Below are 26,808 nucleotides of genomic sequence, written 5' to 3'. Positions count from 1 at the left end.
AATTGTCTTCCAGACATCCTGCTACTGCTGAATTATAGACTGAGAAAAATTATTCTTAAAGTAGCTTTCCAAGATCTATGAATTACTTAATATTTTTCAGTTATGCCTAGTATTTGTAGGTGTACAAATGTATCATAAAAATGATTGCCTAGGTAAGTTTAAATTTTGAAAAGAGACAGCATGGAATAGCACTCCAAACATAACCTGCACCTCATTATCTTTCAAAATTGCAAAAGGAAACAACTTAAAAGAGTGGAAACCAGACTGCGCTCTCAGTTGGTTTCACATGGTACATTCTAGATGCATAAACAAATAAAATGTAAAATTTATATATCGTATGCAAGTGTTCCAATGATTTCATGATATTGCAAGCTCTATCGAGTCCCATTTAGAAAAATGGTGGGATATCAGTCAATCAATAGGATAACATTAAATAAATTTGTCCCGGAAAGTTGGGTTGGAAAGCCAATATCTGTTATGTTACTTGACCCTTAAACTTAAACATTTCAAATAAATTTTCAGACATCCATTTATTCTTTTATATAAAAATAACTCCATGAGAAATTAGTTTTGTACCATGTTGTATTCTGGTAGGATTCTCTCAAAAAGTGCTAATGACTATGTAACATTTCCAGCATTGGGGACAAGAGGCAAAGTGCACTGAAGCTATTTTAAAATCTTGACAGAGTCTTCCATCACAAACTAGTGGGATAACTTGGAAGGCAAAGGCTAATGCCTTCATGTTATTCTTTGACCTGGTAGAATAAACTTAGACTTCCCGGCTCTCATGTTCCAAGTTCTTGTAATGCCACTTGGCAGTTTTAAGCTGATTAGTAGGTTGAAACAACTGAGTGGGTTACACTTTTGAGATGAGAGGAAGGCTTCAGATTATTGAGATGGGTTTACAAATATTTTTTAATCTTCAAACTCGCTTCAAGGGTTGCTCAGGTCATCTTTGTGGAGTAGCAAAACAGAAATGAATTTTAGACAGCACTGTTAATTGTTTTGTTTATACTGGATTGGCAGCACCTCATAATATTTCAGAGTTAATCATACCTTTGAAAAAGTTTTTGATACTATTTCAAGTAAAGAGAATTTTTGGTTACACATGAAATGTTGTGATATACAAGAAAAATAAACACATATAACCTGGAGTGGGGGTGAAAAAAAGAACCCATACTTTCTAAAATCCAGAAACATTTCACTTTTGCCAACACTCTCTGAGAGGGAGACCAAGGACTTAATTTGATGCAATACATATGTTTGTGATTTACTTTATGTGGAAAGGGCAGTGTGTGTGTGGGGGAGGGGGGGGGCAGGGTTGCACTGATCCACTTATGGCAACTTGAGCTAGCAGGGGTTGTGAAGGACTTTAAAAATAAACAAAAATACTCCCTACATCCCTAGGACCAACTTCTGGTTTATGTACTGTTTTTTTGTTTTGTTTTTTTTTTTTAAAGAACTCTCCCAGGCTTACAGCTCCCTCCTCCTATAATAGAAATGTCCCCATTTCCTAAGTAGATAAACCAAAAACAACAGGGAGTGAGGAGAGGGGCCTTTGGAGCCTCAAAATAGTCTTGGGAGTCACATGCAGCCATGACTTACCCAACTGTTTTAAAGCAAACAAATATTTTAACCAGGCAAAACTAGGCACCTTTTTTAACTGAGGCTTTAACTATCTGCATTATATCGAGAAAATTAAGGTGATTGCTGTGATTTAAGCTAATCATATCCTACTTAAAGCAAATTCTTAGTTCATCCTGAGATGACTGTGGAAACTTTACATACACAGAGAAGACAATTAACTTCATTACAGTTTACAAGCATAATGATGGAATCAGATTCAAAGCTTTGGCTCATACAATTGGCCTGCAACAGCTATGACAATGATACAAATGAAATGGGGATCACTGGAATTGTACTTCATATTCATCTAGGTTCTTAAATATAGTGAAGACTGACTGAGGCACATATATTTAACTCTGACCATATGTGCATCTGAAATGAACTGAGTGTGTGTGGGAGGGTGAATGAAATCAATGGAAATCAATATGACTAATTTTGATTAAAATACATTTATTCTAATCCACAAAACTACACATCTTTTCACAATTTGCCCTGAACATTACGTTATAATTCCAGCCATGTTTTTATGCATTAGAATACTAGAATTAACATTCTTTTAAAAAAAGACAAATCTCTAATACAGTATATTTAGGGAGACAAAGATTGAGACACAAGAAATACTGGCAAATCTATTTTGATTGAAATACACACGTTCTTAATAAATACATCTTGTGGTTTCTTTTTGAATTATATGTTTGTAGCCCATCAATTTTACAATAGGATAAACATTTTTTTACAAAAATGAAACAAAATAGCATGCATTTCCCACCTTGAGTTTATTGCCATTCCAGCAAAGCACACTAAGTGTTTACAAACAATCTAATTAAGGACACAATCCATAATGGGATGATATCACCTTCATATCCATTCAGAAGAAAAGTAATCCTTCATCATACTATTCCATATTTTTCTCAAGTTTGCCTTCAGTACCTCAACATTTTTAGATTACATTACATCACTGATGCTTTATTTGAAATATTTGCATCTCCATCTCACTACTATCTGAAATAATTTCCTACAGTAGGAAAATGGATTTCACAACAGCTCAGGCTTTTGGTCATACTGGGAGATCCACATTACACAGTGCTGAAAGAAGGGTTTTCTGGGGTGTATCACAAGTTTGGGATGAAACATGCAATGACAAAAGATTAGTTATGTGGCTACTTTAAGGACATATGGAAGTAACTATGTAAGAAAGTGTGATAGACTTTTGGAGATATTACTTCCTTCAGCTAGATTCTTTGCAGTTAACAAATTGCAAGCTTTTACAAAGTGTTATAGGGGTTGTGGTTCTTTAAATACAGTCCCATTCATTACATTGCATTGTACCCTTCCCATTATTCAATTAGTAAAATCAATAACCTTAGTTACCTACCTCTTTAATACTCTCATTTTTCTCCATGATGGCAAGGGCAACAGCTGCACACTCAAGTGTGGAGAGACAGGTGTTTGTGGGCTGTGTGCGAATTACATACTGACTTGAAAGGCTAGTTTTCAGTTCCACCTGCAAGCAACAAACATTTATAATATTTGTTTATTTGTTTATTAAGTGATAAAGCAAGTAGACGTTACAATGAATATGAACTTAACTTCTAAAAATCAGTGTAAGTGATCCCCAATGGTTCTTTGCATGCCAACAAAATCAAAACTCTAATTTATGTATATATTGTTACTCACAATACAAGGATTTAAAAATCTAACTGGTCCTTAATTGGTAGCAAAGAGATACAAACAGTAAAGTTACTTTTAATATTTTCAAAATATTATATGAGGTTATTTTTATTACTTACTTTGCATTGTTTTATGAACGAACGATAATATAAAGAATTGAATAAAAAGAGATCATTAGAGTGCATGCGTATCTAACCGTACGCTGTAAATGTTTGAAAGTGATTAATTCATTCTGCTTAAAATGATAAGCACTTAGCACTATCACATATGTTAAATGTTTTTCAAGAAAGACAAGCACCATTACACCATTAGGCTACATGTTTTATCAGATTGGAACCCTTTTATTGTTCCAGTTACTGAAAAATGATGCTTTGTGTTGCTGTTGAAATCATTGGATTTCTTCAGTTTCATGCAGAATTTGAGTGTTGAATGGCTTCAAACTCAAAGCCAAAAGAAAGTATTCGCCTAAAATTTATAGCAGTGAACATAATAGAGAGGAAATGTAAAAACACTCTGAAATGTGAGAGAATGTATTTCCTTTAATATTATATTTGCATTATCTCATGTTTCTACAGTTCTTCCTTGGCATGTTTAACCAAATAAACAGTAGGCCAACAAGTAAGTTGTAAACACTAGCAGCATTTCCAATTAAGAAAAAAGTGCCTGATGAACAGGGACCTGTGGACTGTTGCCTTAGAATCTTATTTGTTTTCATCATAATTACCTATTCTTTTCTTTTTTAAAAAAAATACTGTTTTATTGTGTATATAGGAAATAAAACAGACAATAAAAAAAGAAAAAAGAAAGAAAAAGGAAAAATATAAAAAAGAATAAGCAGGTTTACAAAATAGTATACAGTCAGCAGTAATTAAATGTATGAAAAATCAAAATTTGCTGTACAGTTATTATGCCTTAACATATCTTATCCCTCTAACCCAACACCTGTGACCCCAGCCCCCATGACCTCCAACACCTCCCCAATATGGATCACATAACTAACCAGCAACTACCTATATGTCTTCTTTCACTAGATCCCCTTTGTTGAAATAATCAAAACTACCTTTGTCTTCTTTCCCAGATATCCAAATGCCAGCTTCCATTCGTTGGCAAATTCTTCATTATTTCCTCCTCTGCTACTATTTGTCTGCTTGGCCATTTGGATATAATCTACTATTTCATCTCGCCAGTCTTTAATAGTTAGTTCTTTTTCCCCCTTCCATGTTTTAGCTATTATTAGTCTTGCCGCAACAAAGCAATATTGGCAATTTTTTTCATCTTCTATGCCACTACACCTTCTAGTCCTAATAAACACATTTCTGGGTTTTTCTTCACTTTCCCATTTAAGTTCTGATCAATTTTATGAAGGTAGGGAGGGAGACCTTTCGAGGCTTAGATCTTAGGTGAAAACCTTATTTTGGCTTTGAAGCCATTCAATATTCAGATTCTATGTGAATCTGAAGGAACCCAATGAATAATAATTGAACAGCAACATTAAGCATAAAACATGTCAAAATGTAGAATCATAGTCAGTGTAGCTGACCAGGCTTCTCATTTTAAAGTATTTTTTGTACTCTGTTCAGGAAAAGTTTTCAGCCATGTAATATATTATGGTAACTGATCTAGCAGCAGTTATACCATCAAATATTTTATTAACCTAAGAAATTCCTAATTGTAAATCACCATCTCAAATTTGGGATTGCTTCATGAATGCTGTTGCTAACTCTATATAGACATGGAATTTCCTTCCCCCACTCCTTTCTAACACATTATTGTTTTTTATTATTTTTAAAATATAAAAGCAAATTGTTCAAATTAGTTGGAACTAGTTGGAAACAGAAGCAAGCAAATACAAATTATATAGGATTCTTTTAAAAGGACTCATGGCCAAGTTAGTTCTAATAAAGATGTTTTCTTACTTTGACTTTTTGGGCAATAAAAGCATAGCTAAAGCCTCATGCTGAGATCTAAAGTAGAGGTCAGCAATTAGAAGACTAAACATGAAATGAATGCAAAAGTAAAACCTCCAGTAGCCACACTACTGCAGCTTTATTTCAGAATGACAAATATTAACAGCTCTCTCATAAACACTTGTAGGAAAACAATCATCAGGATTTTCAAAACAAAGTCCATATTAGGCCTGCTGAATCAAAGCATCCACAATGAGAGCGACTGTGCAGCTGTTGGTTTGTTTGCTTGGGTCTACTTGACCTTTAAAGGCTCGAAAGAGAAAACCTCTATTAAATAAGTTCTATACAATGCTAGAACTCGAATACTCTCAATGATCTTCTCATCATTTCTTTCTCCCACATAAGCTGCATTGACATTTGGAGAAGAAGGAGCAAAACATAAGAATGAGGGAGTTTTGGCAGTTTTTGCTTATCATGCTTACTGCGTTATTATAAAATGTAAATAAAATACAGCTTCAAATACAATTTTGAAATGTTTTTTCAAACGTGAAAATACCTGAAAGTTCACTTTTGTTTTAAAAACCATGCTAGAACCTTCCACATACACTAAAGCAAGACTTTAGTCTATTAGAAAATCAGGGGTGCTTTGAATGCAATGCTTCTTGGCAGGGAGTTGGACTGGATGGCCCACGAGGTCTCTTCCAACTCTATGATTCTATGACCACTGAAGTAAAAAGAAGCCAACAGTTGCTGCTGCAGCCTCCAATGGATTCGGCAGGTAACTGTCTGCTGGATCCTATGTAGTAGTTACCCATCCCTTCTCTATTCCCCCATAGGATGTTTTCATACAGTGAAGTGACACTTCAGGTGTCAATATATCAATAAATGTAATGAGATCATTAGAACATTCATACAAATCTATATAATCTCTTAATTCTTATCCTTGTCTACATATTGGAAACCTACCTCAGTCCTGTTGGTTGCCTTAATTCATCCCATATTTTAATGCCTTTTAGCTGTTACTGCTATTATGTGCTAATTGTTTGTTATATGTTACACTTTGTTTATCTAAGTTGTTAATTTTTAATAATTTTGGTTACTTTTTGGATTAGTTATAAATTGTATATTGTGATTGTTTTGTTTATTGTTTTTATTTTATTTGTTCTTTGTTTTTGGCATTGAATGTTTGCCACTTTCGTTGGAAACTACCCTGAGCGCCCCCCCCCCCCCCGGAGATAGGGCGGGTTACAAATAAATAATAATAATAATTATTATTATTATTATTATAAATGAAAAAACAAGAATATATACACTGAGGTTTACGATAATATCTTTTAAAAAGAAATGAGTGATGTCTGGAGGTGAGGTACACCCTGATGAACTTGAGATAGTACATAAAACACTAGAGTAGGAGTTGCCATAAAAATATTATAGAGCTATTGTTTCTGAATCAAATCTAAAACATGTGTAACAGACACATACAGCGTCTGAATTCTGAATAGGACTTGATACATTCTTAACAACAAGAATTGTAGAAAAGCAGATTTATACCTATGATTAAATAGTGTCCTGTAGCTGACAATATATTATTCCTTGTTTGATGTATTTTTAAAACACAGGTTGAATATCCCTTATCCAAAATGCTTGGTAAGTATCACAATTGTTTCGGATTTTGTTTTTGTTTTTTTGGAATACATGTTGTTGCACATATATGTACATAATGAGATATCTTGAAGATGGGAGCTAAGTCTAAGCAGAACATTCATTTATGTTTCATACACACCTTATATGCATTGCTGTGAGGTAATTTTCTACAGAATATTATTATTTATATTGTGCAAGAAGTAACGTTTGAGATACTGAAACATAAGAAACAACAGTGTTACATCTCATATGGATAATTTTAGATTCTGGAGTATTTTGGATTTCAGAATGCCGGATAAAAATGTTCAACCTGTACTTTGTGTTCCTTGAACACTGGAAAAAGATTATAACAAGGTGCTATGCATTTGTCTTAGGAGTGGAAAATGTGAAAAGGGAATTAATATTTTATGTTCTTCCTCAGGCAGCAAAATTTCTGTGGTCAATTCTGGAATTATGGATATGGTTATGGAAGTCTAAAATATTTCCATTTGACAGGATTATCAAATAAGTTAAAATAAAAATTATGAAAACAGATACAAATTATCCACGAGCGATTAGAACTCATTAGGAGGACATGCAAAGGATGTGATTTAATACATGTTATAGTAATTGGAGGAGAGGAGATAGCTTACATTTCTTGGTACAGATTCACTGCCATCCTTACTTAAGTATCATCTTCATCCATAGCTACTATTCAGCACATTTTTGCAAATGGAATAGCAGAGCATATGACTGATATTTTAGTTAATGCACACAGTACAATTTTATAGTTAGCCAATAAGAGATAGATTACTTGTAACTTATTAAAACATTTCATTTCTGCAAAATCAGGACCAAAGTGTCAGTTTTCAGTATTAAATCTATTCACAAAGGTCCTTATTGTATAATGATTCATTAGCACACTATGGTTATTATAATACTATTATCAGCAGCTCATTGTAAAAATATTAAAATAAGCTTTTTACATAATGACAACAAATGTATTAATTAGAGTGAAAAAAACATTATCTGGGGAAAATTATAATCTGACATTCTAACAGTGCACTATCATCACAAGCAGAACAAGGCCCTTGGTATGCTCCTCTCATGAGGATGGCAGTATCCATAAGGGTGAGAATGGTATTCATAAGCTAACATAAGCTAACAAAGAATATGTATTTGCAGCAGCTGTGTTGGCCATGCATCAAAATACAAAAAACCAACATTTGGCAATGGAATATGCTGCCTTGAATTGTGATACTTTCCATCTTTGGAGGTTTTCAAACAGAATTTGGATGACTAACGTTGAGAGTTTGCTTTGGTTGTATATTCATGCATAGCAGGGGGTTAGATTGGATGGCCCTCATAGAGTAGTCTCTTCCAATTCTATGATTCTATGAAAAGTACAGTAGGTGCATGTATTATGTGAGTTCCAGAACTCATTGCATAATACGACATTAATGTAACATGGAACCAAATTTTTCTCACCTGAAATGAACTATGTCTTGGACTTCCAACCAAAGTATACTACAGAATTACTCTTGACCTACCGTGTTTCCCCGAAAATAAGACCTCCCCAAAGAATAAGACCTAGCAGGGGTTTGGGGGGATTGCCAAATATAAGGCCTCCCCTGAAAGTAAGACCTAGCAATTAAGGCTGCAGCAGAGTTCCATTGGGAAGCATGGCTGCAGGGCAGAAGCAGCACTCATTCATACACACCGGAGGGAGGGAGGGAGAGAAAGTGCTTGCTGGCCTTGCCTTGCCTTGCCTGTCCCCCAGCCTCCGTGGCTGCTGCTGCGCTGCCGTTTCTTCCTTCCGAGAGAAGGCTCTGTTCCTGGCCCTGCTCCCTTTGCCCCCATGGCTTCTGATTGGCTCCTGGAGCCAGGGCAAGGGAGGGTGGGAGGGAAGGAAGGAAGAGGGCTTTCCTGCTCTTTCTGTTTCTTAAAGGTACAGGACGCATAGGGATTCTCCTCTCATCCTTATTCCAATCCTATGCCATGAAACTGATTATTTTATACTATTATTCTATTACCATATTATTATCATCATATCTGTTACTATTATTATATCCCATTATTATATTATCCTATTAATATATTTTATATCATTATATTATATTTTTTCTATTATTATTATTATTATTATTATTATTATTATTATTATTATATCATTATATTATTATTCTATTATATTTTCATATTATTATATTATTCTGTTATTATTATATTCTATTTTATATTATCCTATTAATATATTTTATATCATTATATTCTATACTATTATTCTATTATATTATCATATTATTATTTTATTATTATTAGCATATTCTGTTTTATTATTATATTCCATATTATATTATCCTATTAATATATTTTATATCATTCTATTCCATTCTATTATTCTATTATATTATTCTATGATTATTATATTATGCTATTCTGTTATTATATCCCATTATTATATTATCCTATTAATACCATATTATTATCATATTGTTATTTTTATATCCTATTATTATATTATCTCATTAATATATTGTATATCATTATATTATTATTATTATATTATCATATTATTATTATTATAGTATATTATATTATTCATCATTCATGACTACATTGAAACTAGAATAGAGAGAAATCAGCGTGGAAACCTTGTGAAACCTAAACTGCAAGAGGTACCATAGATTGTTGCACATGTAAATAATGGTAGTAACAAGAAATTCTTGATAGGATTCATAGTTTGTCTGGTTATGCTGGTTTGTGATGACAACTACTTTACAGTATATAATAAATGTTCATTTTGTTGTTCAACAATAAATGTGAGCTCTTCTTCATGGAAAAATAAGACATCCCCTGAAAATAAGACCTAGTGCATCTTTGGGAGCAAAAATTAATATAAGACCCTGTCTTATTTTCGGGGAAACAGGGTAGTAAATGCTTGCAGAAGTGTTCTCTCCAGGCTTTCAGCATGATTATATGGTCAACTTCCAGAAGAGGGAATATTTGTCTATGCATTTTCTAGGTCATCCAGAGCCATTTTATGGTATTAGAAGTTGTTCATGTATAAACAAAACCATGTTCAGCAAGTTAACATAATAAGCTGGTCTACCATGTACATTGTCGGGAATAACTATTTTTGCCCTGCATCTTGTTGAGATGTTTGCCTCTGATCATCACTTTTCTTCTCTCATAAGATTTTTAACATCTTTGCCTGATGGAAAAGCCAGTGAACTTTGAAGCTATCGCAATATATTTTATGTCATTTCCTTGGCCTAATAAAAGTATCTCCGTGATGTGCATTTTAGATTTTGTTGAATTTTGCTGCCTTCCAATGTAGCCCAAATCATTTTCAAGAAAAATATTCTATACTTGGCAAAATATTATTACACTGTAACAATATCTTCTTTATGGTGAAAAGGAGTATTTCCTTTGGCTTTTATATACAGATTCAACCTCTCTTGACTTGCTGCTGAATAAAGTTCCAGCAGTTGCCTTTCTGACAGAAAAAGAAGCACAGCTAAAGTGAGTCTCAGCCCACTGCTGAAATTTACATCAAGAACATAAATAAGTTAGCCATTTCAAACATCCTGGCTTTAATTTAAAGTGACATTTTAAGAGCTCCATGTTTTCATATTCTACAGAGAATAGCTGCCATGCAACTGTTGGGAACAGATAGCCAGAAAAAGTAAATTGATGTCACGAAACCTGATTTTTTTCATGTTCTTAAGCTTGCATATGCGTAGGCAATCACACTATCTTTGTGTATAGTAGAATATTTACAGAAATGTAGGAAAATAAGTGCATCCCATGTATTATGCGCACTTAAGGATCTCTATGACTTTTCAGTAGGCATGAAAAAAGCTTCTTGTTAAATTTCCATCTTCTCTTTGGCCGCAAATCCATTTCCCCACAATTTTCTACATGATTGCTACTATCAAGGTAGAGAATCTCTGGTTTTCTCATCTTATTAAGTGCATTTATCTACTGTTAGATTCTAGCATTTAGACAAAGGCCTGTATTAGGGCTGGTGTACTATAAAATACGATCAATATGTTCTGCTCCTCAATTATAGAACAGGGACAATCAGAACGCAGCTGGGAAACAGGAAGTTGCCTACTTGAGCAAACCTATATTCAGCTATTCAATTCTACACTAAGAACTAAAACATAACACAGAGATCATAGACTCTGCAGGTCCCATTATACTGGGTACTTGCTGCCTTTGGGACAATTACAGCCCTATACCTGCATGGCGGCAGAGTTAAAAGCCAGTACAGCAAGACAGACACTTCTGCTGTGTCTCTGGAAACTGTGTCAGTGTACATTATCACAATAGGGATTGCTGAGAAATCCTACTCTGGTTTGTTGCAAGGGACCAGTGTAGTCAAGTAAACAATCACCTTCTCTGCTGATGGCATCTTCAGGCTGGGTAACACTGCCCTAATTGTGCATTTATTTCTGACGGTCACGGTGGCCCATTAAAACAATAGCATGGCAATCTCATAATTGCTTCTGAAATGATACTACAATGCCAAACAGTATGTGACACTGAGTTAGGAAAGCGGGGAACTTCGTTGCAGATAAAATATCTGGCAAGTTGCTGCAGGTCCAGAACATGACTCCCATTAATCAGCATTCACTTCAAGTTGCTGAATAAATGAAAGAGACGATCAGAGTCAGGAATCATGTGTTCCCCCAGATGTTGCTGCACTGTAACTCCCAGTATTCCTCTGACAACATCTGGGCAGCTTATGATTTTTACTCTGACCTAGATGTTTTCCTGTTCTACATGCCTCAGCCTTTGTCCCAATAATCACATCACCAATCTCCTAAAGATGTCTGGGAACATGCTATTTTGAGTGGATACGGCAGTTGTGTCATGGTATCATTTGCATTCTGGATTTCAATCTTTCACATCAAATCTTAGCATTTCAAAATATGTTAAGTTAGTCTAGCTGTGTTATGGGGACTCACAAACTTATTCTGATCATTGTCTCAAAGCCTCTGAAGGTTTGCTATGAGGATAACTTAAGAATTTTCCAAAACATCTGGCCATGCATGAAAATCAGGTGTAATTGTCTACTCATAAAGATCCTAGCAAAAAAGCACATTTTAGCTTATAATCCCCAGCAAGTGATGCAGAGATGTATGCTGTCTCCAGTACTGGATATAAATATATTCATATCAGTTTTTAAAGCCTTACCCTTTCTCACAAGTTGGTATACTCTTTCTGGTAGTGAATTCTACAGTTTCACTATATATATGTGAAAACATTCTTAATTTTATATGTCCTGGATCTCATACGGCATAGGATCAATTAGAAATACAGCTGCATACCTCTATTCTGGATTCTAGAATACAGGTAGCGGGTGGGAGGACAGTTTTCATAATAGTGTGATGACTCATGGGCCTTGTAGTCCCGCTCCTAGTGTCCCTGTGGCAGATGAGGATGAAAACATGGGGTTTTCTCCGGATCAACAACAGCCGGAATCATTCCACATGCCTGATGTTGATGTTCTTGCCCAAGAACCAATTAATACAGACCTTGAGCAGCTCTCACCTCCCTTCGCTAGGAGACAGTCCTTTGCTGCAGACAGGGGAGTGAAAGAGCGGGTTCGCAGGAGTTTAAGAATTGCAGCCAAACAAGACACTGATTAGCCATGTTTCCCCTGGGAAAATCCAGGGAGTCTCCCATCTGGAAAGTTGGGTTTCGTTTCCTGTTCTCTAGGGAAAGAGAGCGCTGGACACCTGTTTGGCGGGAAAACGAGACCCAGTTAAAGGTGCCTGGCACGGTTGTTTCTGTGCGGAGACAACAGAGCAGCTTCAGGAGTGACTTCGTGTTTCCAGCCTTGTGTGGACTTCGCAAAGTCCGCAAATCCAGTTTCCTTGCCTTGCCTATCCAAGTATTCAAGAATCGCCTTGCCTCGTTCCTAGCCACGGACCTTGTTCCTAAAATCAAGTTTTGTTTCCAGCCTTGTTGCAGATTTACCACGGACCTTGAAAGACCCTGGACAACTCGCCACACTATTGCTTGGCAATAGTGTGTGTTTCGGTTTATTGGATTTTAACTTTAGACTCTAATATCATTTAATGGACAAACTATTTCTGGACTATATTTGACCTCATTTGAAAGGTCTACCTCTGGACTATATCTTCCACTTGTTTTTATCATTTTTATATATTTCCTTAATAAAGATATTAGATAGTTTATTGGCCTCTGTGTATGGTTCTTGGTGCTCCGCTGCCTTGAGCATGACAAATAGGCATACATATAGCGCATTACAGTGGTCCAATTGGGATGTTATCAAAGCATGTACCACTGTGGCCAGGTCTGATTTCTCCAGGAATGGGTGCAGATGGCACACAAGTTTTAATTGTTAAAAGGCAATCCTAGTTACCTCCACTACCAGAGCTTCCATCTTTAAGAAGTCCAGAATCACCCTCAAACTGCGGACATGGGCTTTCAGGGGGAATGTAACCCCGTCTAGCTCAAGTTGTGACCCTATTCCCACACCTTCCTATGCGAGACCTGTAGTACTTCCGTTTTGTCTGGATTAAGTTTAAATTTGTTTACCCTCATCCAGTCCATTACTGATGACAGGCAATGGTTCAGATGTGAAGTGGCTTTCTTGGAGTCTGGTGGAAAGTAGTAGTAGAGTTGGGCATTATCAGCATACAGGTGATACCAAACATGACAACTTCGAATGATCTCTCCCAGCGGTTTTATGTAGATGTTAAATAACATAGGGGATAGTGATGAGCCCTGCAGGATCCCACTGTTTAGCGGCCATGGGGTCGAGCAGGACTCCCTCAACTCCACCTTCTGGTTACGACCCAAGAGAAAGGACCGGAAACACTGCAGAACAGTGCCTGTCAGCCTCATCCCTTTGAGACGTTCCAGAAGGATACCATCGTCAATGGTATCGAAAGCTGCTGAGAAGTCCAAGAGAACCAGATAGGTAACACTCCCTCTATCTAGTTCTCAGCGTAAATCATCCTCCAAGGTGACCAAAGCCCTTTACATTTTATGTCCCGGCCTGAAGCCAGATTGAAATGGAAATGAGTGTTGCGGTAACATCATACTTTATAGTTTCTTCTTTCACCCCTAGATGTTGGATAAATACTGTTTCTGCATGTTTTTCTCTTACTAAAGTCCCCAATAGTTAAGAATCAATATGTATGTAGGTAGTTGTGGAAATACTGGGGTAGAATGAAATAGTTTTTTCTTAATATAAGAGCTGAGCGATCCTTATTTGGGCTTACCTGCTCCTTTTCCAGATAATGGGCTCAAATAATTAGACAGTCTATCACTTCAACTCTAGGTATAGATACAGAATAGATGAATAATTTACTGCACTATACTGTTATATGCTGTCAAACTGATTCTGACATATGGTGACCAACAGGTTCTTTTTGTTTTTGCAAGATTTATTTATTCTGAGGAAGTTTGTCACTGTTTTCTTTTCGGATTAATTGAGTATGACTTACCCAAGGTCACCCAGTGGGTTCCTTCCATTGTGCAAAGATTTGAACCCTTGTCTCCCAGAGTAGTAGTCCAACACTCAAATTGCTATACCAAGTTGGCTTTCACCTCATCATATCAATAGCTTAAATATTTGAATACTAACGAGAAATAGTTAGAATTTATTTTTTTTCCAGGATGGTGAAAGCAATTTTTTTTTGGCAATCGAAATGTGCAGTTAATATATTATGACTGAATGTTGTCTTACAGCGATCATCCATATTGGAAAGAAATTGCATTTTTAAAATGTGATGTCCTGTATCTTAGATGCTTCTTGCCCTAGTATTGTAATTGATTAAAGTTTTTGTTTGTGGGGCATCAATTGCCACTAAAATAGTTTTATTTTAAAGAGACTTTATCTCTGACAGGTCAAGGTTTTAATTTTTAATAAAAACTGGCATTCTTTTGAAAAATCTCTATGCTGAATAGTGATTCAGCGTAGCTATTAATAAACTTTAATAAGCTATTAAAAACAGAATTCACATTTTTACATCTTTGTTGAAGCACAAGAAAGAAAGGAAAGGCTAGATCTTGAAAAGTCTCCTCACATTACCTTTTTGCTCTGCATATATTTTTGAAATGAATGTCAGGCAATAGATCAATATTTTATGCAGTGCTATTCTTTTAATAATTAATGCACATGAAAAGGGCTGCAAGGAAATGGAGGCACAGAGGAAAATAAGGATTTCAAGCTAGGGCTATGAAAGAAATAAAATGTAATAATAATAATAATAATAATAATAATAATAATAATAATAATAATAATAATAACAACTTTATTTTTATACCCCGCCTCTATCTCCCCGGAGGGGACTCAGGGCGGCTTACATGGGGCCAAGCCCGAATAAAAACAGTAGCAGTATAAAACACACATTATAATTATACATACTGAACTTTAATTAATGGTGAATAGCAGAAACATTTAAAGAAACACCTTCACACTGAAGTATTGTCAAAGCTCCTAATTATTTTTGTTTCCATTGCTTTAGATTATTTGTTAATGATACTGATTACACACTGACCTAAGAAAGAAGTAACATATAGTAATAAAAATATGTGAGACAATTTTTAAAAGTGGCATAGGCATATTGATTTCAGTGAACATATCTGTGACAAAGAAAAAGTAATCATGACACACATACAAAATAGATGGAAACAAACCGACCTACAAAAATGTGGCAATGTTGCTTCATCCAAAAATGAATGCTCCATTTCAGAATTCCATCTCCATTTGCTTTAAGCAGAGCATACCTCCCCCTCGGGCATGTTCCATTTTTGTTTTCCACCTGTTACTCCACATTCCCCAGCTACTGAGCATTCTCATTCCACACGTCACATACAGCAATGAGGAAGGGAGCTTGCCTTCTTAGCTTCAAACGTTTTTATAACTTCTGCAACCCCTGAAGCTGCACTTCATAAAAGGGAAAATTAATTTGTGTAGCAAGCCTTGAAAATACTTATTTATGAACAGTGAATGTTTGATTTTTATATCTATTTTGTATACTTGTATACTCAGGATTACGTAAACATTTCTTGGAAGGGAAAAGGATTGTGAGTAAAAAAGTTTAAAAAGCTCTGGTCTAAACTGCAAAGGGAAAGGATAGTAAATGTCAGGTTATACCATATTTCTTCAATTGCAAGTCACCATTGATTGTAAGATGCACTCTAATTTCAGTTCTACCACCATACATAAAATAAAACTGCAACTCTAAGACACACCCCAATTTTAGACATATTTATATAGGAAAAACTGTGTCTTAGAATTGAAGAAATGCAGTATATTATATCTTAAAGCTTTTACCTTAAACTTGTGGCACAACTGATGGAAACTCATTGATTTCCTGATTTGCTTATTTTCTTATGAGTAAAATCAGTACTATTCTTATTTCATATCTTTCCTTCCAAAATTTAAATAGGATAGCAAAAGACAGAAGTAGAAGGAAATCCACATCGGGAGGTCAGTTTGTACTGGGTGGTCAAAACACGCCACAATTACCGTTAAAAAACAACCATCTTAGAAACTCAAACGTATCTACCTGAAAACCTGCAGTATTAGGATCTAATAAAAGTTAAAACTAGGGAGGCTCAATACAAGACAACTTCACAAACACTGGGAAGCAGGTTTGGGAGCTTGTGAAAAATAAGCTGAGAAGCAAATATGAGAGAAGCCTATTGAAAACTGGCCAACTTTGCAAGCCAAAGAAGCCAAAACTGGCCACTTCTGTTATTGCACTGCAGCAGTGAAAGTAATCTGGAGAACTGAAAAGGGTCTGTCCCTTCCCACTTTTATCAACCCTGCTAATAGGTGATTTTGAAAGATGTCAAGGTGGAGACATCTTTGTAAGATCCCAGATTGACTTTGAACATTTTTCTAAGATTCAAATTGTTTTCTGGAAAATGCAGGAAAAAATGAAGTCAGACTAAGGATAGCTCCAGAAGGTTCAATCATCTCTAACTGCAATTGTAGAAAATACAGTTTAGCACTTTTTTTTCTTCAAAAGAATGGAATGCAGGTAGTCCCTGAGTTACAAACATTGTCTTACAAATGACTCATAGTTACAAATCGGGGTGAGACAACAGGAAAAAAAAATCTACCCCTAGGAAGTGAAATTTACTCCTGAAAGAGTTATCATGGGGAAAAGTGTCTTCACTGAAGCTTTCTTGCCAATCCTTGTTTCCACAGCAAGCCAAATTTTTCAAAATCCAATTATCACAGGGTCAGAAAGTGAGGTGAAATCTTTTGAAAAGAGGGACAGGCAACAAAACAAACACCACAGGGGTATTACCCCTTCCCTATGCTATGCAAAGTGTATACATATACTGTACACACACACACACACACACACACACACACACATTTACAATAGAGTTCCAGTTATCCGACATAAAGGGGCGGGCTGAATGACAGACAACGGGAACTGTTGGATAATAGGGAGGCCCTATTATCCAAGCCTCTCCACACACCAAGCCCCGGGCTCCCTCCGTTGCTGCAATGGAGGAAGCCGGGGTCTTGGCAGGGAGGGAAGGGATGCTTCTCTCCCCAAGCCCCGGGCTCCCTATCTAGGCAGCAACGGAGGAAGCTGGTGGCTTAGTAAGGAGGCAGCAACGCTTCAAGCCCAGTGCTTGGCAGGGTGGGCAGTGACTTTTCCCTCCCGATAAGCACCTGGCTGCCTAGAAAAACAGCTGTTTTTCTAGGCAGCAACACACAGGGGCCTCTCAAAGCGCCTGGTGCTTGCTGGGATGCTTGAGTCTCCTCTAATTCTATTTTTTTAAATGAAAATGAGCAGTTTATTTGAATATTTCAAGGAATACTTATGAAAAGATTTTCAAGCATCACCAACCCTAAAGAGCTTCCTGTTCCCCCATAAACTATATCACTTCCACTCTCAAGACTTATATCTATCCAAACTGTGAGACAGGTACAAAAATTTATGGAAAAGAACAAAGCATTGCATACTGCACGCCTCAAGTCATTAGTTAATTGATACCTCACCATATGTATTTCATCAGTATTTTATATTTACATATACCATATGGTATAGCTAGATAAATTTATTTATCTGTTTATTATTTTTTAAAAGAAAAGCAAACAAAATGCAAAGCACATGATGAAAATGCTCTAGGAATATTTAGGCCCTAATTGTTAGAAACAAAACATACCATAGCAAGAATATGTTGGTTAAGTACTTATATTTATCTCTATGCCATTTAGAAGAGAGTAAAAAATTATAACCAGCCTAAAGGGAAAAACTAATTTTGATGACAAATGTATTACGGGAAAGAGAAGGAAGATTCGTTCTGTATTGGGAAATGATACTTTATGGACTTAAGAGTAAATCCCTCTATCTCATTTCAGTGACAAATAACCATTTTTTCAGAGCCAGATGGTAAAACTGCAGGTGTCAAAGCTGGAGTTGTTATTTCTTCTCCAAAAACAACTTCTGTGAAACATAGGAAGAGCATTTCTGTTCCTTCCATTTCACTGAATGATTTTGGATTCTCGTTTTATTATTACAGACATTATCATTTATTACATACCAGTAAAGTTTAAAGGGTGGCACAATTCACCCAGCAAAATTCATGTACAAACAGTGATCAGAGTCTAAATTTGAAAAGGTATGTTTTTAATCATTAATTCATATAGTGCCACCAATGTACATAGAGCTGTACAATACAACCAAATAATAGTGAATCCTGCCAAAGACATACAATCTAAAATATATGTTCATACATATACACAGAAAGAGGGAAAGAAAGAGTAATAAAAATTAAACTCTACAATACAGTTGTAAAACAAATTATCCAAATGCAAAAGAATATGTAAAGGTAAAGGTTTTTCCCTGACATTAAGTCTAGTCGTGTCCGACTCTGGGGGTTGGTGCTCATCTCCATTTCTAAGCTGAAGAGCCAGCGTTGTCTGCAGACACCTCCAAACTCATGTGGCCGGCATGACTGCACGGAGCACCATTACCTTCCTGTCAGAATGGTGCCTACTGATTCACTCACATTTGCATGTTTTTGAACTGCTAAGTTGGCAGAAGCTGGGGCTAGCAGTGGGAGCTCACCCCGCTCCCTGGATTCGAACCACTGACTTTTCGGTCAACAAGTTCAGCAGCTCAGCGGTTTAACCTGCTGTGCCACCGGGGGCTCCTAAGCTCCTAATATAAAGCAAATTAATCAATATGTGTATTCAAAATATACCCGACCATAAAACAATATCACCGTAAAATTCCAAAAGCTTTGGAAAATAGGCTTTAATTTAAATTTTAAAATAACAAGGGAAGAAGGAGACTGCAAATGTTCGGAGAGCCAATTCCAGGAGTATGGAGCTGAACCTAAGAAAAAGAAATCCTTGGTTTGGTGAGAAGTCTAAGATTCCTAGAACACAGATCCTGAGTGGGCTGGGAAAAAGAAATACAAGCTGAAAGATAGTGGAGAGCTGGGTTGTGTAGGACTTTTAACATAAAACCAAGAAGATTATACTGAATCCTAGAAGATATGGATAACCAATGAAGAGATATCAAAAATGGGGTAATACGATCAAAGCAATGGGCCAAAAAGATAACATTAGCAGAAGAATGTTGAATAGAAGCCAGATCATGGGAGACAAGTCAAAAGATGATTACAACAATCAAAGCAAGATTTTTTTTTAATGAGCAATGCATGAACTACAATCTTAGCAGAGGAAGCAGAAAGAAGAGATCCCATTTGGGCAATGTTATAAAGAAAAAAACAAAACAAAATGATTTTGATACAGCCTCAATGTGAGAAACAAAAGACAAAGAAGAATAAAAATGAATCCAAAGAAATAGAAATAAAGCACAGACAAAGATGAGGGAATTGCTTTGTTTTTTTGTTTTTTTGTTGTTGGTTTTTAAAAAAACTAAAAAAACTGACAAGCTGGAGAAGATGCGAACTGCAGTAATTCAAATCAAGATTGCAGGATTTTTTGTTATTTTTTCAATCACAGTGCTATAAATTCAGTGTGTTTTCACCTATTCGGCATAGTAATGTTGACTGACCCCTAACATTTATTATCACTCTGTCCATCATCCAAACAAGTGGATGTATATTTACAAAAGTGCATGTAAAAATACAACCCTATCTATATATATAAATAAAAGGATATATTTATAAAAGGATAAAAACATTTCGGCCTAGGACAAAACAACAAAACTACACATCCCAGAAACACTAAACTTGGCAACACAACCCCTCATCCATGACTCTATGTTCATACAACAAAAAGAAAAGAAAAATAAAGTCCTAATTAGAGGGAGAGGAATAATTGTTTTTATCCAATTGCTGCCAGTTACAAGGCTAAACTCTGCTCACTTGGTCTCCTAGCAACCTACTCAGCCCAGGGGACAGGCACAGTTAGGCCTGAGGCCTCTTCCACACTGCCTATAAGATACAGATTATCTGATTTAAACTGGATTATATGGCAGTGTAGACTCAAGGCCCTTCCACACAGCTATATTACCCATTTATAATCTTATATTATCTGCTTTGAACTGGATTATCTTGAGTCCACACTGCCAGATAATTCACTTCAGTGTGCATTTTATACAGCTGTGTAGAAGGGGCCTCATATAATCCAGTTCTAAACAGATAATATAAGATTATAAATATACAGTAGAGTCTCACTTATCCAACATAAACAGGGCTGCAGAACGTTGGATAAGTGAATATGTTGGATAATAAGAAGGGATTCAGGAAAAGCCGATTAAACATCAAATTAGGTAATGATTATACAAATTAAGCACCAAACATCATGTTATACAACAAGTTTGACAGAAAAAGTAGTTCAATGCTCAGTAATGCTATGTTGTAATTACTGTATTTACAAATTTAGCACCAAAATATCACAATGAATTTAAAACATTGACTACAAAAACATTGACTACTAAAAGGCAGACTGCGTTGGATAATCCAGAACACTGGATAAGCAAATCTTGGATAAGTGAGATTCTACTGTAATATGAAATAATTACTGTGGTAATCTAGTCCAACCCAATTCTGCCATGGAGGACACAATCCAAGCACACCCAACAGATGTCCACCCAGCCTCTCAATAATAATAATAATAATAATAATAATAATAATAATAATAAGAAGAAGAAGAAGAAGAAGAAGAAGAAGAAGAAGAAGAAAAAGAAAAATATCATACAATCATAAGGTTAGGAGACACCCCTAAGGATCATCCAGTTCAACTTCCTTCTACCCTGCAGGATGACACAAACCAAGCACTCCTGACAGATGGCCATCCAAGATCTGCACAATAATAATACAAATCGAATCATAGAATCAGACAGTTAGGAGAGACCCCTAAAGGCCATCCAGTCCAACCCAATTCTGCCATGCAGGACACAATCCAAGCACTCCCAACAGATGGCCACCCAGCCTCTCAATAATAATAATAATAATAATAATAATAATAGCATAGAATCCAAGAGTTTGGAGAGACCCCTAAGGGCCATCCAGCCCAACCCTTTCTACTATGCAGCAGGATACAATCCAAGCATTCACAACACATGGACAACATATAAATACTATACAATACTACACAGGGACATAGACCCCCTCTACCCTCACCACTTTCACAGTACACAAACAACCAAATGCATACTAAACATAAAGACAACCATACAACAGACATTCAGTACCACCACTACCTCAACAAGTTCTCACCAACACCACCAGACAACGCCACAGCAACGCGTGGCCGGGCACAGTGTCAGACCCCTGGCAGCTGGGCACCAAGAACCATACACGGAGGCCAATCTCTATCTAATATCTTTATTAAGGAAATATATAAAAGCAATAAAAACAAGTGAAGCAGACCTTTCAAATGAGGTCAAATATAGTCCAAAAATGTATTGTCCAATAAATGATATTAGAGTTCAAAGTTCTTTATCCAATACCGAAACACACACTATTGCCAAGCAATAGTGTGGGGAAATGTCAGAGTCTTAGAAGTCCAAGGAAGCTTGACAACAAGGCTGGAAATAGACTTGGTTCTTTGACAAGGTCCGTGACTAGAAACAAGGCAAACAGTGAATCTTGGAACAAGGTCCGTGGAACAGCAAAGCAAGGCAGTACTTGAATTCTTGATCCGGGAAGCAAGGAACTGGGGTTACAAAGTCCACACACGATCTCACTCCTGAAGCAGCTCTGTTGACTCCGCAAAGAATCTCCCGCGTCAAACACCTATATTGGGTCTCGTTTTCCCGCCAACAATCTCTTTCCCTAGAGAACGAGAAGCGAAACCCAACTCTGTCCAGATGCAAGACTCCTTAGAATTTCCCAAGGGAAGCAGGCCTAATCAGCCTGTTGTTTGGCAGCGATCCGTAAACTCCTGCGATTTGCTTCTCTGACTCCTCTGTCTCTAGAGTAAGATTCTCTCCTGGGAAACAGAGGCGAGGAATGCCCAAGGTCTGTTTTACTGAATTTTTGAGGACAAACATCAACATCCGGCAGGTGAAAGGACTCCGGTTCTTGTTGAACCGGCGAAAACCCCATGTTTTCATCTTCATCTGCCACGATAGCACTAGGAACAGGACTACAAGGCCCATGAGGCATCACACACAGCTAATCAAACATAAAGGTGCTACCCTACCACATTTCATTTTTTTCATCTTCCCTCTTCTTTCTTCCTTCCTTCCTTCCTTCCTTCCTTCCTTACTTACTTACTTATGCTGTAGGATACTAATATGGCTATTTCTTCGATATCTGCACATGGCAGTACTTTGCACAATGATTTCCACTAACTAAATAACTGGCTGGCCAAATCATCTGGGAGCATACACTGGTCTTCCAAAATGCAAGGATGTTATATTACAACCTTTCTCATTTCAGCTAAAAACAGAAAATCTGGTTGTTACTTGAATGAGGAATAATTACAACTGAAAAAATTCATGATGACTTTTCTTTCCTTACCATTCAGTTTTAAACTACAACTAAACAAAGAATTTTAGGCCTGGGCTTTTGCAATATTTTGTGGAAAATGTGTTCTTTATAAAATGAAAAGATATGTCCTTTTGAAAAGGTCTGCTTTTCAAGTCTAAAGGCTTCTCTTCTTCTTTAAAAGCAAAATGTGAGTATGTCAAAGGGTTAGCCAATGAGCCACACCGTCTCGTATGTTTTCTCAGCAATTACCCAAAAACATAGTCCCAGTAAAATGAAAGAAACATAGCATGCCATTATATTTGTTTATTCTGAGATTCCATGTCATTACTGAAAGAATAGTGCCAAAATGGGTATGTGTATATTTGGCTGTATTCTTTAGAAAGGCTAACTTCAATAAAAGCTGACAGAGAAATAAAATAGTGTTTAAAGAATTATGACCTTGGGAATCCCATAGAAGCTCTAGACAAAAAAGGGCTAAAGTGATTTTGAAGGACAAGTTCAAGTGATTTTGAAGGACACATTCAAGGAAAATTATAGGAAAAAATGGTGCTGAGACAGTTGATGGATTATTAATTTATGAAAAGATCAAGTAATAAATTGATTTTCAACTCATATGGGATTACAAACACAGAGTAAGGTTATTATAGGAAGAACTCCTTTTTCTGATTACTATTCTTTTGCCAAATGTACTCAAAAATATCGAGTAAAGGATGAAATAGATTGGTTTATGAGAAAGGAGCTCCTATCATTTTGTATTACACAATTTTATCATGCTTATCATACCTTGTAATATGAACTGCAAAACTGATGGTATGCCTAATAAGAAAAAAGACTATAGTTTTAACTGTAGAAGTCTGAAAAGTAACAACGAAGGACAAATGAAGGGGAACTTTCTTTCCACTGTAATAATTGGTGTAGTAAGCCTTCTTATTACTTCAGACTAAACATAGTCATTTGAAAGTACACTGAAATCAGCAGAGTTTATTCCTAAGGAAGTGTGTTTAATACTGGGATTCCAGGTTGCTATATAGTAGCCTCCTGTTCATAACCCACCCTATCTCCCAGAGGGGACTCAGGGTGGTTTCCAGCAAAGTAACATAGTGGCAATGCCTTTCATTTATATTGTCAAACCTTTCAGTTATGGCTTTAATTTTTAAATTTTAATTTTAAAATTCAAATTATGGTTATTTTCATCATTGCTTACTACTTGATATTTGTTTAATATCTCACTATTGTTTATTCAAATCTAAACGGTTTGCATTCTTCACACTTTATAATTAAATACACGGGCAGTCCCCAAGTTATGAACAAGATAGGTTCTGTAGGTATGTTCTTAAGCTGAATTTGTTTATAAGGCAGGACAGGTATATTTTTTAAGTGCAACCACCAAAAATATATTAGCTTTGGATAGCTAATTTCCCTTCCAAGAGGTAGATTTTTTTTTCAGTCCCTGTTGTATGTGGCCCAGGTATGTGGGATGTTACTACTATTTCCATGAGGGGAAGAGACTAGAGGGGAGTAACATCCCACATACCTGGGCCACCTGAGCTCAGGAGCATGGGACAGCTGTCTGGACTGCCATAATTCAAGGGAGAACCTGACTCCTGGAACTAGATTCAGTGTTTCGTCTCACTCCCCTGCCCCCACCCCCCAAGAATTTTAACCCAGGGTACTGCCACATTATGCGGCTTTCCCCAGATTAAATTGGATCAGTCCATGTGAATTTTGTAGCCACCTGCAGCGTGATCCATCCTCACACTGACCTAAATTATCCGTGTAGTTCCTTTACAGGGATTTGTGATGCCCCATGGGCCTCTGAGTCCTGACCCTAGCGCCATTATGGATCACGGTGATGAAGACATGGGATTTCTGCCGTCTCAGCAAGAGACTGTTCCATTCCAGATGCCTTTTGTTGACAATTCTTGCCAAGAGCTCATTAAAACGGACCTTGAACAGGCTATTCCCAGCGCTTCTCCCCCTTTCGCGAGAAGGGAGTTTTTTGAAACTAGTCGCTCAGAGAAAGCGCAAACAAGAAAAAGCGCCAGATTAGCGGCCAGACAGAGTACTAATTAGCTCGTTTCCCCTGAGAGTTTTCAGGGAGGAACGCACCTGGATGAAGATATGTTTCAGTTCTTTTCCCTTGGGAAAAGAAGCACTGGACACCTGTTTGTAGAAAGATTTGAAGTTCTTTAAAAGTTCCCCGCACGGGCTAGCCCGCGCGGAGTCAACAAGTCAGCTCAAGGATTAACTTCGGTTCCAGCCAAGTGTGGACTGCGTTTTGAGTCCGCTAACTCCAGTTTCATCGTGCCTTGCCTTGTCGTGTTCTTGACCCGTCTCATCGTGTTCCCAGCCTTGTATCTTGTGCCAAGTATCCAGTCTTGTCTTCAGTTTCCTGCCTTGGACTTACTTTGAACTCTAGTAAAATCTTGGACGTTTCCCCACTCAAACTGCTTGGAAGTTGAGTGTGTTTCGGTTTTGGATTATAACTTTGAACTCTAATATTATATACTGGACAATATATTTCTGGACTATATTTGACCTTCCCTGAAAGGTCTATTGATGAACTTTATTTTCTATCTGTTTTTATCCTATTTACTCATTTCTTTAATAAAGATATTAGACTGTTATTGGCCTCTGTGTGTTGGTTCTAGTGCTCTGCGGCCTGGGCGTGACAGGATTTGTGAATTAGTATATATTATTTCTAAAAAATATATGACAATCAGAAATGAAAGAATTTGAATGCAGGCACACGAGAATTAGTCTTCATCCATGGTTTTGACCATCCATGGTTGAAAAAAATTTCCAAAAAGAGAAAAAAAAATCCTGAAAGCAAATCCCATTTTGACATTTCATATCAGGGATGCCACTGTATTATGCCACTGTGTATAACAGAACGTGTAATGGAAGAATTTTGCCATCCACAGCAGTCCTGGGACTAAACACAGGCAGATGCCGAGGGCCCACTGTGTAGTAGATAAGCAAGTCCACCATCAGTTATCAAAACACCATGTTGTCCTGTCATGTAACCAATACTTACTACAGTATTTCTCAGGATTTTTAATCTATTCTTTCTGTGAGCTACCTTGGGTCATGCTCAGGGAGAAAGGCAACATATAAATGAAAATGAGAATAGATAGACAGATCAATCAATCAAAAGGGAGGTGAGCAAAAGGCCCTTCTGTTTACATGAATTCTGCAGTATTGCCCCTCCACCAGTAGCCTCCTCTCCCAGTGTATTCCATTCTGGTCCTGACACTGGGAGCAGGGCATCTGTACTGCAAGTAGGATCTTTGGAAAAATCCGAGTCTTTTTCGTTTGGTTTATATTTGAGAAGGATGCACTCTTTGTCATTTGACATGACTCTAATTGAACCGATGCTATAATAGCTAAAGTGACAGAAAGGCATCAGAAAGACCTGGTAGTGATAGGCTTTCAGCCCTGAAGGCATGGCTTCCAGAGTATCTTCCTTCTGACAGCTTATCAGGCAGACTACAAAATCAGGTTACAGACCCTGGCCTGTGAGTCATTGATTAAATATCAATATACATTTTAATTATGATCAGATTTCTTACCCTTCTGCCACAGATAAGCTGTAACAGCCAGGAATACACTCGGCTTAGAAAGTAAAAGCATTTCACCTTACAGTTTGAAACTTCTTTTTGCATGTATAATGAAGTAATAAGGTCAAGTGCTTTTTAGCCATCTGTTCCTACCATGCCATGCACATCACCCTTCATAAAAAGCAGGGTATCTCACAGAGCAGAGTGATTGCTTTGTGCAAAATACCAGTCGCCTAACTATGCGACCACACCTGCTGTGCACACCAACGTGTCCCCTTCACTGAACTAATTTGTATCTAGTAGGCCAGTTAATGCTGCACTTCTTTTGTATCTCCTTTGCCAACCATGACAGCTGCTGCAAGGATAACTGTGGCGCATGTGAAGCCCTTCAGAGCCTCTCACAGTTATGCCCATACAAAAAACACTGCTTGGTAATACGTTCTTCCTGTGAAGCATGTGGAAACCTAAACACAAAACCAGAAAGCTAA

The 26,808-nt window shown here is 36.8% G+C and overlaps 1 protein-coding gene across 3 annotated transcripts in view; it reads right to left on the bottom strand.

The window, feature by feature from the left end:
* dtwd2 (DTW domain containing 2) overlaps window positions 1-26,808 on the bottom strand; it is a 106,698-nt gene that overhangs the window by 5,732 nt on the left and 74,158 nt on the right. For all 3 annotated transcript variants that reach the window (XM_003223007.4, XM_062972158.1, XM_062972160.1), the window contains exon 5: window positions 3,002-3,130. In XM_003223007.4, the coding sequence (XP_003223055.1) occupies window positions 3,002-3,130 (129 nt within the window). The remainder of the gene's footprint in view (window positions 1-3,001; window positions 3,131-26,808) is intronic.

Source organism: Anolis carolinensis, chromosome 2 (genome assembly GCF_035594765.1).
Source record: "Anolis carolinensis isolate JA03-04 chromosome 2, rAnoCar3.1.pri, whole genome shotgun sequence".
Classification (NCBI taxonomy): Eukaryota; Metazoa; Chordata; class Lepidosauria; order Squamata; family Dactyloidae; genus Anolis; species Anolis carolinensis.
This window is presented reverse-complemented; position numbering and strand designations above follow the sequence as displayed.